At 45.4% G+C, this 17038-nt stretch overlaps 1 protein-coding gene across 1 annotated transcript in view; it reads left to right on the top strand.

Annotated features, from left to right (window-relative positions):
* LOC122395106 (discoidin domain-containing receptor 2-like) overlaps window positions 1-17038 on the top strand; it is a 129369-nt gene that overhangs the window by 58528 nt on the left and 53803 nt on the right. The window contains exon 4 of the mRNA XM_043392437.1: window positions 10088-10319. Within this exon, the coding sequence (XP_043248372.1) occupies window positions 10088-10319 (232 nt within the window). The remainder of the gene's footprint in view (window positions 1-10087; window positions 10320-17038) is intronic.

Below are 17038 nucleotides of genomic sequence, written 5' to 3'. Positions count from 1 at the left end.
AATATTCCATCCCACGGGACATATCCGCTCTACAGGCCGCGGTTGTAACTCGGAGCGAGGGCCAAGCCGGTCGGTCGGGCAACGAGGAACACGGAGCGTCGGTTGTCGGCCCCGCGGGCTCTCCGATATTAATACATTCCATTACCGCAGACAATGACCGGCTGAATGGGCCTCTGACTCTTGATGAGCTCCGGGGCGCCCCCGCGTCGCATCCAAGAGCCTCCTTCGCTCGTCCACGTCACCGTCTAATTTAATACACCGCGACCCCGGGCGAAGGTGCTTAGAATGGCTGATGCGCCGCCGAGTAACGAGAGGGAAAAGAATGCCCCGACGATGCTCTGCCCCGGACGCCTTATATTCGTCGCCGATGGAACGGAATCGCTGCCTACGCTCCAAGAATCCTTCGCATTCCTTCGAGGAACCACGATGCTTCTATTATTTCTAATCGCGGGGAACAATTGTTTAACCGAGTTTAAATTCTCTCTGCGGGCAGACATTTTTTAAATTACTGCCAAGACGATTACAGGGGCCCACCGGTGACAATTCGTAACGAAAGTGATCTTCGAAACACCATAAATCATTTAACCCTTTTATAAAATGTAATTCGGTCTCGCAAAATTCTCGTTACTATTATTTCCCTAATCAAATTTCCCGTACGTTGAATTTTTCAGTAGGCAAACAAACACTAAATCGCACTACCAAAGTTGCCCGGGGGGCCAGTCGATGTCCCTCGTTCAGAGAGTTCGATGGGAGAGGTAAAAAATGTTCGCGTTATTTCGTTTGCCGGCGAAAGTTCGTCCGAATGTCAAACACGTTCGCGTTGTAATTTAATTAAACGGTATTCCAACGTCATTCATTAAGGGTCGGCGGTGAAACGGTAACGTTGCCGCGATAATTTAATTTGGAACGGCTTTTCCCGGGTTTGATCGATGAATAAATCCCCGAAGACGGTTTTCGCGCGGTTGAAAATTAAACTGGGGGGAAAAAAAGAGCGTCGAACTTTCCGTTCGACGAGCCTCGCCGATGGACGACGGTACCGGAAGTTCCTCCGCCCGGATCGTGAAACGACTCCGTTTTCCGTGTGGAATACACAACAATTTTCGAGTGTGCCGTCGCGAGAAGGGGAGCACTCGACTCGACCCGCCGCCTTTTGCTCGCTTCAAGAATATCTCGCCGGTTCTTTCGCGCGTCTTCTTCGTTCTACTTCTATTCCCGTTTCCCGTTGAACGGTGTTTTCAGAATGGGCGCAATTAAGACGCCTAGCGCGGAGGGAGGGGCACCGTTGAACGAAATTGCAACGGATCGAGAAATCAAAAGGTAACTCGCGACGTCGAATTTTCCCTCGGGCGATAATATACAAGCCGATTCAACGGACGAATTCAATTGCAATTAACGGGTGAATGCACTATGCAGAGGGACTGAAAACGGCGTTTCGTTCGTCCTCTTGTTTATAGAAACTTTTATTATTACTGTTCGAAACGTCGCGGATATTTTCTACGTACGACTGTCCCGTCTGGTTCCCGGTTGTAAATCTTGGCGAAGAAAACAATTTGCCGCGATGCTGGTTCCGAGGGGCACGGGGAATCCAATTCCTTGGTTCCGCGATGCGAAGAAATTAAAGCTGTCAAGATACGAGGCGATGCTGGCGAGATAGAAATACGCTAACGCGCGGCAAAGGACCGAGCACCGTCCAGCTCGTAAGCTTTTTTATCCAAGTAATGGCTTTTAAGGCTATTACTTGATACACTGTAATTTAAAGAGCGAAGATAAGAGTACGGCCACGAGGGCTGACGCCGCTTTACAGTCGATTACACGCTCGCGTACGACGATACCGAGGTGAATCCTATTTTCGATCGCTTCCCTTAACCCTTGTCTTAGGTCAAGGATGGGTCGTTGATATTCGCTCCGGGTTCTCGGGCGTATTTCTTTACCCCTTTGCGGGACGGGACTGTTTGACACGCATCGAGGGCTCTTGGGGACATGGGGTGGAAAAATGATGAGAAACGTCCTCCGCTTACGGATTTATAAAACCTGCAAAATATTTTTCACTGTATGGAGGAATAGTTGCTTTAACTTGTACTTCCTAATCGGTTCTAATTTACGTACAGATTGATATTCGAAATGTAGTAATAAGCAGGAAACGATGCAAGATAAAAGCTTGTCCGCGAGCCACGACTGTCACGTGTAAAAGGAAGGAATATTACGTAGTTACGATAAATAAATTAAAGGGAAAAAGCGAAACGCGAACCGCGGGGGCAATAATTCCGGATTAAGGGCACCGTGTCCCGCGCTATTATTCGTTACACGCGTTTTCGCTGATACAGAATCGAAAACCGGAATTCAATTTGCGCGGCGGTATCAGATCGCACGGGAACGGGACAAATTTCTACGAGTTCAATAAGCGGGGCTCCTGAAATGCCTCGTAGCAGTACTAACCGGAGAATAGGAACGTCTCCGCAATGGCGGGTTCGCAGATAAAGAAGAGAGGAACCGGCTGGCACCGGCAAAAGTTCGTTTGCTAAGTGCCGGGGAATGTCTTGTTGATTTCTCGAAGAAACCCCGACGGGGGACCCTTAAGGTGGCACTCTCTCCGGACTACAGTGTATCGCGATAACGTTTATTGCATGGACGACGAGGTGTGGGCTACAATGTTCCCTCAATCTTCGCAGATATCCCCGGTCCTGGTATCGGCTCATTGTCACGCCATTTAACTCGACGCTCCATGTATCTCTGTTTGTTTCTTCGTGATACATTGCTCACAATTCACTTAGACGCTCGAATTGTTTTTCCACGTCGTAAATCTGAGGGTGAATAATTTCTTACAAAGAATTGCAGAGCTCTCTTCTCAGTACTTCGTTAAATTGCATTATTACGATCGCATACATTTTGTCGATGAAGAGATCTTCTTTCGTAACGCAGTCTTTTCCCCATTGTCGAAGATCGCGCGTTAACTGGTGGGAAGTCGAAAGAAGCCCAAGATAGGAGACTCAGTTGCATAATATCGATTCAATTTCACCGATAAGATATCCCCGATATCACTGTATTATTACGGAGTGTAACTCGAAATTCAAAGTATACGTTGTTCGATCGTGCACATTGTGTCGGGAGTATGGCGGACGCTTCCCTCGGAGCACACCGTACACTATTTACCGGGAGTATATATTCTCGATTGTTTGAGATTACACGGTGACCAGCGAGAAGCCGGAAGAAGCAGCGAAGACAAACGATAATAGCAGAAACGTTGCTGCATTGTAGAGATTTAATCTCGTCGAGTAGATATATCTTATCGAGGAATCAAGTCGTGGTAGCAAAAGTATATCCGAACCGATCGTCTGGATATCGAAGGCTGTATCGAAGGTTATATCGAAGACAGTTCCTTTCAGAGATTATCTTTCCGCAAGATTTATCAACGATTGTTAATAACGACAGAGTCGACGAATAAAAAAAGTTGAGAAATCAGGGAACGAGAGACGGCGATAAATAGTTACAAATACTGTGGTACAGTCGTACAAAGGAAATACCTCGAGTGTATCGACGATATTTAAATTAGTACTTTCTCGTACCGATAGGACTTGTTACGACGAGGCCAGCGATATATGGTTTTAGGTGCTACTGGCTAATTTACTCGAAGGCTAGTTTACGAGATACTTCGCGTAAAAGTTTCGGGACAGTGATAATATACTGTAACCTATACTCCGATACTGTGGCGCGAGTAAATTTTCCGACGATAACAGCGTGGCGTGGTCGTTAGACCGCCTGCTATCCGATACGTTTTTTTCTCCAAGCGATTATTATGCATTCTTCGTTTCTGCTTTGCTATGTGTCAACTCGTTTCGTTTCACTCTCGGTTACATTCATATACAAAAAAAAACTTCTTTTTCAATCGACCCTTAAAACGAAATGAGAATCGACAGAGGAACAAGTTCGATCTACTTTCACCTACTCGAATTTCAGGTGTGTGTCTATTCATTACAAATGATTGTAATTGACCCCTGTAATAGAAAATAATTTTTCCAGAACGATTTGAAATTTTTTAATTTTGTCGAAAAATTTTCTAGTCGTCATGGAAGTCAGATTGAGTCATGAAAGCCCATAAGATGTAAGGTCTACTCGACTTCCATTAAAATGTTTCCCATGGGTGGTCGAACACCCTGTTTTTATAATATGTAGCATTTGTATTTTTAAGTCTCCATTCAGGTTATTTCATCGGGCCAAAGACATTGCTTTCCCTTTTTTAAACGAAGCCTGCCAGCAGCGCCGATTTCTCTGGTTAACGGTTTGCATAATACAAGTCGTATAACGTCGAGATAGCGGCCACAAACGGTGTCACGTCCTCGCTAATTTCACCGAACGCAGAATCGTCCGCGAAGCGGTTAACGCGATGGAAAATTTAAATCAGTCACGGTATCTCTCCGCCGCGCTCAATTTAACGCCGTCCGTCCGTCATTCGGCCGTGACGCGAAGGAGAGGATTTTCGAAGGTTCGAAACAAAGTGCGTCTGGCCCCCTCGCGCGGAAGGCGACCCGACTCTTCCCGATCGTCCTTTTTCGACAACGGGGACCACACAGCTCGCTGATGCTTTCTCGGGAACCGCTGCAAAAAGACGTTCTAAATGGCACGTGTAGGCTGTAAGCGGACATAACGCGGTTAAATGGCGGGTAAAACAGGAATTACAAAAGGGGGAGAATTGGTGATGGGACGTTATCACTCGGAACGCTAATAATAACTTAAACGATAATAGCGCCCGACGGTGGACGTTAAACCGGAAAATATGAAATCGGTACGGGGGCCGTTCAAATTTCCCACGAAGAGATATTGTAAACTTTGCTATTGATGAAAGGAACAGGAAATTCACGAGTAGCGTAACTTACGAACGTCGCTCCTCAGAAATTCCAGTGGGAGATGTTAGGTGTAATTTCAAAAGTCAGTAATCTAACTTAATAAAACAGATACTCGTTCAATGGTCTGGTTACAGAGTCAAAGTTTCGTGGACTCCAGTTTGAGAAACCCTGGTGTACACGTAATCTATCGACGAAACGCGCACGAATTAGTGCTCGGTTCTTTTTACGAACGTTCAATTTGCATACGAGACCGCGGGACCAATTTACGTTCAACCGGTATCATGTCGCCGGTATATCAGGAAACACACGTACGACGGTTAATATCAATTAGTTCTTAATACCGAATAATATCAATTAACATTAACGCCCGACGCGAAACGAGTACGGGCGGATTTTACGCGTCTCGCGGCGATATCGGTGCTTAAACGCCATAAACTCGACCTACGCGGGCTCGTCTATTATTCCGTCTCCGGAATTGCAGGTTGCCGGCGCGGCTCGTCGCGACGCTCGTCGTGTCGTCGTTACCTCCGTATCGGCGTGCCTTCTCGACCGTTGTTCCAACAACGGGAAACCAGTCCATCCGAGCCGGTTGTTAAGGATAAAGAGGTACTTCTATCCGGGCGAGCTGTAAATCTTGCGAAAGCAGCCGCGACTATTATAACGACGGTCAGCCGCGTCGCCCGCGAGAAACGCTGCCAGGCGTTATCGTTCTCGCATTGATGGCCGTTAAGCACGATTATTAGCGCGACGCGATCTCATTCCGCGGGTATACAATCCGTGAAAAATACCGCAGACGTGCATTAATTTGAACTCGGTTGCAAATTACCGACGACGGTCCCCATCGGTGTCGCCCCATCGAGTAAATAGCGCCGCAAGGAGCGGGACGAGGCGGTCAGGTGAAACGAGTTTAGATAAACTGGACTCGCTTCAATCCAACGCGGATACCAGTGTCAATGTTCCCTGCGAGCCGATAAAAGTATCGCTCGTTACCTTCTTTCGGTGTCAGCGGCCGGGTATGCCCACTCCCACGCGCCATGTACGCCCGATTATTTAATGGACGAAGAACAGTTCGGTGATGGACTACGGTAGTGTGTTTACAAGCGTCGATTTTCATCTCGTTTTAAGTCTAAGTAGACATTTCCTATAAATTAGACAATCCTTTTATAAAGATATTGATCTCTTAAAAGAACCGATATGTGAGTTATATGATACGTAAGTTGCGTTGAATATAGTATTCCGAAGTTCAAGCATATATCCTCGACTTTACTATCACATGTCGATAAAACAATTGTTAAATTAGAGTACCGAAAGTGGCCACTCTTGGATATAGTAGTTTAAACATCCACCGACCCGAACCTCTTATTACACACGTCGCGCCACAGTGTTAATTTGTTTGTGTTCAACGTTCGTCAGCGTCGTTTCTAAATTCACAAAAGGAAATTAAATTCGAAAGCAGGGAGCCCCGCTATAATCCCTTCCCGCGTGAAACAAATCGTAAAATCTCCGAGAACGCGTCGCGTAATGAAATTCCGTTAAATTGCAAGTAAGTTAATGAACCGACCGCGGTTTAATTCGAGGGGGCGAAGAAAAGCGAATTACCGATGGAGGTTGGGGCGGGGGGGCATAATTCCGTCTTGAAAATTGCGCGAAGATTGCCGGGTGCGTCGGGCCCGTTGCCCCCCCCCCCTCTCGGGTCTGGAGAAAAATTGAATTATCCGTATCGTAATCGCGGGAGCTCGCGACGATTCCCCGGTCGGCAATTAAGAGACGGCTCAAATATTCCCGGGGTACACGTTGTTAAGGCACGCCTCGAAATATTCGGGTAATGAAGAATAATGCACGTCGCTAAAACAAACTCCGGTCCCCCGGTCGCTTAAACCTCCAAGACGTTCGGCACCCCCGCGCCGTCCTTCGACGCTATTCAGCTCGCACCTTCCAAAGGATATACCAACACGTATATAGGTATAGCGTGTCGTTACGACCAGGAGAAGCTTCTCTCTTAGCCAAGCATTTAAACGGTCCACGCAATTAGGGAAGGCGCTTCGCGCCTCATCTTTTATTCATGCCAGCTACGGCCGAGCTCTCCGCGCCTTGCTTTCGACCCCCAAAGATTAAAACCGAAGCACGGCCAGCGTCGATGCCTCGGCTACAACCTGGACATATTAAATGGCCAGGTTGCACCTTCGATCGACATCACCTGTACGTCAGGATGCACCGGCTCCCGGGACCGCTCCCTCTCCTTCCTTTTTCCCCCTCGACAATGTAATGCGGGGTTCTTGGGTTACTCCTCGTTTACCTTGTGTTTCTGTGGACCATAACTCTTGCTACAGTTTGTAACACTCCCCGTCCGTCGATCGCTTTTCTCCTTTTCCTTTAACGCTGCTCCTAACCCATGCACCAACTTTTCCATCGGCGTTCGATAACCAGGATACCTCGAGCGTTTCTCTTTAGACACATCGACCATAAGCCTTTTCAAAAACTATAAATAACAATAGAGAATTACATAATCGAGGAGTGTGTATATTGGAATAAGTATCGATCGAGTACTTGCTTCGCATGCCCTGCTAGTAGGATTTTTAGCTAATTGGATCAGATAGCGAATAAGCGTATAAATTTGAAACCTCCGTACCCAAAGCCCTGTGCATATACTATTTGGATGCAAACGTAAATTAGCGTAAAATTCGAAAAATGGGGACCAAAGCGGTTTTACGATATTTCCGGGAACGTACAAAATTTTCCAGCGGAGCTTCGAGTTGGATACCCGGTTATTAACGTGCAGGTTAATATATTTTTATGAAAAACTCTTTTCGAGGGTTTCTTGAAATCGCGACTCTGCTCGCAAAACTCGTTCGTACGAAGCCATTCAGGGCGAACGCAAGGGGATTCCGAATCTCGTTTATGCATAGAGAGTATTCGATATTAATGATGATCCTTTCATGGGCTAATTCTGCAAACCCCAATGAGACGGAAATCAGGAGTAACGAAACTGCAATAGAGGCTTTGTAGCCGAATTATTAATCGGTAAATTTACGGGAATCGGAACCAGGACTTGACGATTCCTTTCTCGTTATCAGAGAAGCTCAACTCTTTTATGTAAATTTTAATTCTGTTTAAAACGGATATTCCGAATTCCACTCGACGTAATCACCCCTTTATTTTGCTATTTTTGTCGATTGTTTCTAACGAGCGTCAACGAGGCGAACGCGGGTACTGTTCCCAAAGCTTTTGAATCCGTAAAGTTCGCGAACAGTAGTTCCAAGGACGAGGAAGTTTCGCGAGGGTCCGAGATTTTCAGGCGTTATGATTATTCTACTCGTTTTTAATTTCAAATGAGCTCCCTCCCCGTGCGCGCGGTCCGCTGTTTGTTTTTTAATGACGATTGAAATTACTTCTTTCCCCGTGGAACGGTGAAACGAGCTTAACAGCTTCGAAATTAGAGACCGGAACGTCGAAGTTTTTCCAGCGGCAGCGCGCATTTATCGGATCTCCGGGAAATAAAGACGTCCGTGCCCGTGGCCGGTGCGTGTTAAGGGTTCACGTGACGAAGGTGATTCTGAAAGTTTCGTAGTATCACTTATACCACCCTCTATCCGGGATATCTACTCACTTTGGGTTTCATTAAGTGGTTAAACTCGTGTTTCTTTTCTCCCTAGCGCGCTGAGCGTGCATCCCAAGCTCGAGATCAAGGGAGCAAGTTCGGTCTACTAATAAGAGGTTCAGGTTGGAGGATGCTTAAACTACAATGTTCAAGAGTGGCCACTTTTGGTACTCCCGGTGAAGAAAAAGTTTTACGTAACTTGCATCTCTACATCCTGCCGTATCCTCTAATTTAACAGTTATTTTATCCACACGTGACGGGAAAGTTGGATAAACATGCCTGAACTTCGGTACGCTATATCCAACGCAACTTACGTGCATAATGTGTATTATCCTCGTAATATATCGGTTCTTTTAAGAGATCAACGTTACAATTTCTTTGTGAAACGATTGTCTAATTTATAGAAAATTTCTACAATTTATAAATCATCTTAAACGTTGTAAAACGATGCTATCTTTTAGAAAAGCATCAATAATAGTGAACGAAATCCTTGACGGACAGCGTACCAGTGGTTCCTTCCCTTGTACCAACAGTTTTGTACAGGGGTTGAAACAGTTATGGAACTTTTTCAATAGGTTCCGCTGAAACAGTTGAAATGGAACTTTTATAATAAAAGTTCTCGCATTATAAGTTCCGATGCAAACAGATAAATAGAAGATCTTGATAATAAAAGTTGTAGTTTGAATAAAATTTCTAAGAAACTAAAAATAAACATTACGATGTGACAAGAGAAACTCTGATTTTTTTATGTTTTGAAACTATTATCTACAGTTTATCAATAATGTAAATATAAAGTTTTATTTATATTATGAACCTGATTAAAGGTCTGAGATAACTTTTTCCATGAAACTTTTGTTACAAAAGTTCTAGACTGTTATACAAGAACAGCTTCTAAACAACTTCTTAAGGTGAAAGCCTTTTTCCATAAAAGTACCACCAACAGACGTTTAAAAGCAAAATGTGTAAACGGGAACGAAATTAAAAAGAATTGAAATTAAAAATTAAAGTAGAAGTATTAAAGTTGCCTACGAACAAGCTGAGGTATTCGCGACGATATTGGAATTCAGCTTTTAAATTTTCAGGAACAACGGGACGGTGGAGTCTCGTCGGTATACTTCGGGCTTAATTAATTCGTTACGTTTGGAAAGTATTGAAAGCCGCGCTGGAAAACAACGATCCTCGAATGTCTGAGGATAGATCGAGTCGTGGAAGTTCGAGGAATCTTCTCAAGAATGTTCTATCCGATTATTCTTTACCCCGACACCGAGAAACTTCTTCGAAACGCGTTTAAAGTTGCAATCTCTACCGTTGTGTTTTGCTTCATTTTCCTTTTATACTTTCCCTTCGAAATTTAAGAACCCTACGATTTCATTACTACTGTTTTCGCGAAGATATCTGCGAGTTGCTTGGAAACGAAATTAAGGACAATACTTTCTCAAGCAGTTACTCGTTTCTACTCGAACGTCACCTCGCGTTTAAGGGATCTTAAATCCCTCCAAAGTAAAGTCTTCTTTGGGAATTAATCCCAAGGAAGTCGATGCCAGACTTCTCCTAAGAAAAGTTCTTTTTTTAATTGTCACGCTCAAAATGATTAAAAGAGACGTTCTTAAGACGTTGCTTATATAGACAATACTTTCGTCTGTTTCAGATTAAAAGCGGAAAATCTCGGCGGCGCATGGTGCCCCAAGAATCAGATCACCCAGGAAGCCCGAGAATGGTTGGAGATCGATCTTCATACGGTTCATTTGATCACGGGTACCGGTACCCAAGGTCGCTTCGGAAACGGCTTGGGCGTTGAGTACGCGGAGGCGTATCTGCTCGAGTATTGGCGACCACGTCTGGGCAAGTGGGTTCGATACAGAGATATCAAAGGAAAAGAGGTGAGTGCCTTTATCGTGACGTCCATTAGCTAATTCGACGCGATTCTGACGCGTATCGCTTAAATCCGACACGCCGTTCGTCGTCACGAGACGTGGATCGAAACCAAACGAAATTCTGAAGGGATCATTCCATGCCAAGTCGATCGCTCTTCGCGATCCACGTCAAAGATTTTGCCCTCGTTTTGATTGAATTTTGTCATTTAGTTATCAAAAAACGAGACGTATTCAAATTTCAAGAAACTAGATAACACAGAGCATAGAAAGTGATCGATATGACATGGAATGGCTCGATGACGAGATCCTAGAAACGGCCTCTATGATGGATCGTTACCATTTCGCGAACTTCGACGTCCTCCATTTTTTAAACAAATTCGAACCAAACAAAATAGTAATTTAATCCCGCGCTAATTTTATGTGTACGTCGTGTTTAAATTTTTTTTAAATCCCTGACACGGAGTGTAAATGGTGATCGATACGACGCCGGGACCTTTGTGATGGATCGTTACCATTTCGCGAGCAAATTCGGAAACAACAAAATAATGACTTTGCCTTCCCCAACTAATTTTACGCGAACACCATTTAAATTAAATTGCGAGGGTGTAAGTGAACAATTCAGTAAATCAACCTTATTATAAATCATTTACACGTACAACTATGTACGTATAGTGTTCGATAACTAAACTATGCGTGGATATAGTTCTGCAATTTTGGTATTAACGTCAATTCTAGTTTCTGTTCGACGTAGGGGAACGTGGAGTTATAATTTGGACAGTTTCCTTCTGATTTAGCGAAATTCGGGAAACCCTAGAGACGCGAGATCCTCCTCCCGACAGTCGGTGAATGCGTGGGCGGGAATACATTTTTCCGGGGGTTACCCCGTCGGTTCAGACGTAGGCGATAAAGTTGTAAAGTCGCTATATCTGGAAACCATGCTTGCAAAGAAAAATGAGTCGTAAAAAGGAACGTCCCTTAAATTTCGTCGGAGAGAGTTTTTGAAGACTGCCGCCACATCGGATGACTTTCGAGTTTATCGCTGTTACGTGCTTACCAAACTCTTTTGGGAGTTAGTTTTTCGGCCCCGTGAGTCGAAAGGATAGTCGTATTTAAATTTCGACAAAATCCCGTCCGTGTGACGAGATTCTAAAACCGACGTTCGGTAGTCATCGTTTCGTAGAACTCGAAACGCGGTTGCGATCGAAAGTGCACGCGGGTCGTCGTTGATAAAAAAAAAAATAAAAAAGACGGCTCGAGATATCGTGATTTATGAATATTATCGTCGGCGATTCGCGCATCTGCTCCCGGTCTGCGATCGACGCGCGTGCAGCTGCCGCCCCGGAATAGTCGAAACTGATTTCAAATTGGCCGCTGGCTGGTCATTGGCCTGGAATAATAATTCCATCCCGATTAAGGCGGCGAGACTGTTATTCCTGGTGGTGGGCTCTCGAGGCGCAGAACTCGCGACGACGCCCGCGGAGCGTGTAAGCGGTCGCGTGTGGCTCAAAGCGTTCTGCTCGACGATCAAGAATCGAAGATCGCCCGAGCGGGATTATCCCGCTCGAAGCGTAAGCCGCTTATCACGAATCCGTAAGCTAATTTCGTACCGGCGGTGCGCGTCACTTTGTCGATCTCCAAGGCAGACGAACCCTTTAAGCTTTCCGCTCGTGAATTTCGCGAATCCACCCCGGCGAACCGACGGGCTCCTTGATCCCAACTTCGCGTTCTTCGTCATTCGAATTTTCGAGCAGCGGTCTCGAAGCTTTTCGGGTAGATTTCATTAATCCCTCACACGTTTATTGGAAGATATACACAGTGTCGCAACTATAAAATAATGAAAAGTGTACTATATTTGAAGTTGTGTTAAGAAACGATATTTTGCCAAGGAAGGATAAATTGTATCCACTATAGCAAGGAAGAATTACCGAATGCTGATTTATTCTTGTTTCGTAATCATAAATCTGGAATAACGGGGTATTCTTATTAAACAAATTATACAAATATTACGCAGAGAATACAATTGAATTAAGTTATAGAAGTTGCTTGGTCGGAGTAAAATTTCTGCACACGTTTAGCGTCTTACTGCCTCGCTCGTCGATAGGAATTGACGTGTCGTAAATTATGCGCCGCGCACCTTTAATTAGACCATTGTCCAGTGGTACCTGGAACCTGACCATTTACGCCCTCGAACTCGCGATCGACCACCCCCGCACGCGACTACGTGGGCGTGAATTCGCCTTTGGGAAGGACTGACCCATGAAGGACAACGAGCGACGATTTGCCAATCGACTCACCACCCATGCTAGGCTGTCACCGTTGAATCGAAACAATCTGTACCGTATAAACTAAAGCGTTGTCGAATAAATTATTCGTACTAAATCTGACTTTGGGCTTGCTAGAGCCGATGAGAAGCATTTTACCTCTAAACGTCGTTTATTTTTTGTTGATTTTTTCCCCATCATTGTGAAATATTATCCATGTGGTTCTTAATGTCAAGTTTCACTATCATGAGGCTACTCACTCATCATCAGATCTTATATATTAAAATCAACACATTCATAAAACAAATCCATCCTTTTTCGTGGTCATTACTTGTACGAACAAATTTAAACAAAATTGAATAGTATACGTTTGAAAAATGACATTATATCGTACGTCAAGGGTTTAAGGGGCTTAACAAACTATCGAAAGGTAGATACCGGGGCTGTTGTAACAAGTGCCGGTCGAAGGTGGAATCGATATATAGCCCCGTACTTAGTACTTACTAAGAGACTCATAAGAAGCTAGCCGAGAGCGACACGACACGTTTTTGCCGAAGTTATCGTCCCTTACGTCGAGCAGTGTTTATGGAGTCGGTCGGTGTTGCTATTACGACACTTTAAGCCTCGACCAGCCGTGGTACCCTCGGGTGCGATTCTCCGGTGACGCGACGGTCATTAATGCGCGAACGATCCTGGCTCGCTTTACGATCCGACCAGCAGACGATTCGACCCGAAAGGCGTAACGAAAAAAAAAAGAAACTCGACCAGCTGTCGGGCAAATTGGCCATCCGATCGGACGTCTCCGCGTCCGTGCTGTCCGGTCAGGACCTTATTAATATTGATGGACCAAGTGCGCCAGGATCAACGTGCCAAGGGACTGCGGTCTCCTCCACGACCCTAAGCTCGCCAATGTCGCGTGTTCTACTTCGTGATTTCGTGTTACGCCTAATTTCGACAATGATACAATCTCCCGTCTGCGCGCCTCCAGGTACGGCCCATTGAAAATTCATGTCCGCGTTATGCAAATGGAGCGACGACTTTCGGATCGTTAGCCACGACACGTCGTTGACACCAAAGGTGCATAAAACTTTGGAGCAAAAACTTTGTTTGGAATTGGTTTCATAGTCTAGACGAGATCAACCGGACTCCTTTTACTCCAGATGATTCCTCCGTAGTGAAACTACCGGAAGTGACAGCGGTCACGCGACCAACGATCGAGCCTAAACGCGCACGAGATACTCGTCCTGGTTTACGACGTCCGCGATAAAGTAAATTCCGAAGTGTTGAAGTCCTACGCCTCTTAAGTTGCGCGGCAAATAAAATGCAACAAAGTTTAAAGATAGTCGCGATAGCCGGCATAACTAGTATTCGAGCGGTTTTGTAAAATATTTTTGCTCGAATTACACGTCGGCAGATATCATCGTTAAATGCAAATTCGCCGACGTCGAAGCGGCCAGCGCGACCGTCAAACTTTTACGTCGTAGAAGAGATCCGGCTCGTAACTCCGGTAGAAAATAAAACTCCAAATCCACTCTCGTTGGAGAAGCAACGGAGCCAGGTTTCTTTTTTAATAAATGGGTTATCCGATCGACTGTCTCTATACATCCGCTGTCCAGTTACTGCCTTATTAATATTGATGGACCACTCGCGCCGGCGCTAATGCACCGGGGGACTGTACAACTTCGTTCGGCTTCTCGAGACGACGACGCCTTCGTCACGCGTCCAACCTTATGATTTCATGCAAAGACCAACTTCCATCCTCATGATTATTCACTAATTCGCGATCAACCTGTCCCAATTATCGGTCTACGCCGGATCTTCTTCTTTGACTCGTTAGCGGCCGCTCGTCCCGCTTGTAAATTGAACAATTACAACGGGTCGAACATCAAAATCGAGAATCACGATCGCGATCGAACGCATGGACGTCGTTTTCTACGCAGCTCGTATTCGCGTCTTATATAAGAGCTACTACTTCGAATTAATTTTTAAAAACGAAATAAATTTATCCGTACGAACGTTATAGTGCAAGTAGAAATACCGAATAATGGGCAGACGCGTCAAACTAGTCATACTCGATCGCGAATATACAGTGAGGAGCAAAACTGAACACACATACGACATTTTAACGAAAATAATTTTGTATTCATTTATTCATCCATCAATTTTATTATTTTTGTTAAAATGTATGTTCAGTCTTGCTCCTCACTGTACATGCAGAGACGAGAAGTTGGTGGCGTGTCTGATCAGTGAGAGTACAATTCCCTTCCCACAGACCCAGTCTGTTCATCTCGACACAGTATCTCGATTATTTTCTTACGTAGAATAACCATATAATTTCGTATCTATCTCAAGCAAACAGGAATCCCAAATATTCCTCCCGTCTTTTCGGGGACAGAACGCAACGAACAAGACGCGTGGATTTTAATCTCGCGCGCCCATCGCGGTTCCATCCTGCGGTGGAAAAGACTTCTTAATTACTCTCCTGCGCGATCCTTCGCGGTTCCACCAAAAGGAAGACGAATTTCTCCCCTTTTTTCGGGGGTAAATTTGCCTTCAAAGCTCCGTCAGAATTTCTTGGACCTTTTTCTCACGAAATTATCCAAGGAAACGAGGAAAAGGGCGTTCTCGAACGTCCTGCACGCCGACCACGGCCGGAAGCCTAAAGTTTCCAGGAACACGCGAGCGACATCCGCGTTTCGGGGCACGCGCGTCGCGGAAACAGGCGCTGGGAATATTTTCTGGCGTACGTGTGTCCGCGGTTACGCTCGTCTGCGAGTTGCGCGAGTTTTGCGCCGCGTAATAATAATTGTCACGGGACCAAAGACGACGGTGGCGCAGCTTCAAAAGACCGCCAGAGGTAATTAAGGCTCGAGGCGCCAACAAGCTTCTCCTTCCTCGTTCCTCGTCGCGTGCTCTCTTGTTCGCGAGTGCAAGAAGGAGGCTCGTTTTTCTCGGTGGTTCGAGTTTAATAACGAACGGTCGCAATTAACCGGTGTTCCGGATGATTTCTGCCTTCCTAGATTCCATCGACGCACCGCGGACGAACGAAACGAGATTTTCCGGGCCGCGATGTAAGTTCCCGGGGAAACACCGTGCAATTTGCGGACCGCAGTCTGCAGGAAATGGCCCTCTCGCTCGTTCCCGAGAGGGGTTAGCCCGAACTTGAAGACGCACTCGCTGTTTTACTGCCGGCTGCTTGTTTGCTCGAAAAGATTTTATTCGTACGCTACGCGCCGGAATGACGATCCCGTTCGCGGAAAATGGGATTGTTCTTTTCTTCGTGCTCGCGGGATACGGCCTCCTACTTCTTTTTTTTACGAGCTTAGCTGGTCTTTACAATCTGCGGATTATTAGGTCATCCCGAAACTTTCCGCGGTTTATAATCATACGCTTAACGAGATAAGGTTTCTTTTAAATAAAATATTTTGATACCTTCTGCGCGGTTCTGTTTGTAATTTAATCCTTAAGTGGACTCTCAATCTCAACTGAATTATTTTTACCAAATTGGTAAATCAACTTTTCTTTAAAACATCTAAAAAGTAATGAACTAATGGAGGATTGCATAAATTTTCAAGGGTTAATAATGTCAGAAACCAAGACGAAGCAACGAAACGAGCGATACTTAGAATCGAAAACTTCTGTACTTCCATATTCTATCAGCTTGTTGCGCGTAATCTGCGGGGCATCTATCGCAAATCCTTTGAGTCCGGCAACTCTTGGAATTCGATAGAGAAGATCCCAGCGCCGTTGCAACACAAGAGATTTCGAACGCGTGGACTCGGGTACAAACTAATTACGAGTTGGTCCCGTAGAAAACGATTTAACCAATCCTGGCCTTGTGGGACGCGAGTACCGACAGCGTCCATAGTTTCGACCATCTCTGAAGTTCTGTGTGGTCCTGCGATGCCCAAGGTATTCGAGGAGTCTCGAGATTCCCCGCGATCCTTAGACATTCTGGAGGAGTTCGTGTGATTCTAGAGATCCTGGGTGCCCAGTGGGTTCCACGGGTCAGGTATGCTGCTGAGATCTTTGAAGATCCGAAAGATTCTTGGGAAATATGGGGTCTCTCGAGGACCCTAGACTCTCAGAGGTCCTCGAAACTCCTAGGAGCCCTCAGACTCTCGACGGCAACTAGAACACCCTAGACTTTTCCGAATGAGTTCAACCTCCGCGTATCCCACAAACTTGGGGTTATTTAGCCCCCACAAATTCGGAGTCTCCTTCATTCTGTTCTACTAAACCGAGATCGTCTTCTATTCTGTTTTCATAGTGTCTAACTTTGGGTATATTTTTTACGACGATAAAATAGAGCTCCGCGCCAGTTATGGCAGCCGATTGGAGGCAAAATCGGTCTCTATCCGACTCGATCGTGAACCTGTCTTCGAGAAATCCCAAGGATTATTTTTGCAAAACGAAACGCTCGTACGCTGGATCATTGGCGTGCTTTCGTACACTCGCGAGCAC

This window comes from Colletes gigas, unplaced genomic scaffold (assembly GCF_013123115.1).
Source record: "Colletes gigas isolate AHSC1104 unplaced genomic scaffold, ASM1312311v1 Colletes_gigas_Sc00005, whole genome shotgun sequence".
In the NCBI taxonomy this organism is placed as follows: domain Eukaryota; kingdom Metazoa; phylum Arthropoda; class Insecta; order Hymenoptera; family Colletidae; genus Colletes; species Colletes gigas.
Note: the sequence above shows the minus strand (reverse complement) of the source record. Positions and strands in the feature narration are given on the sequence as shown.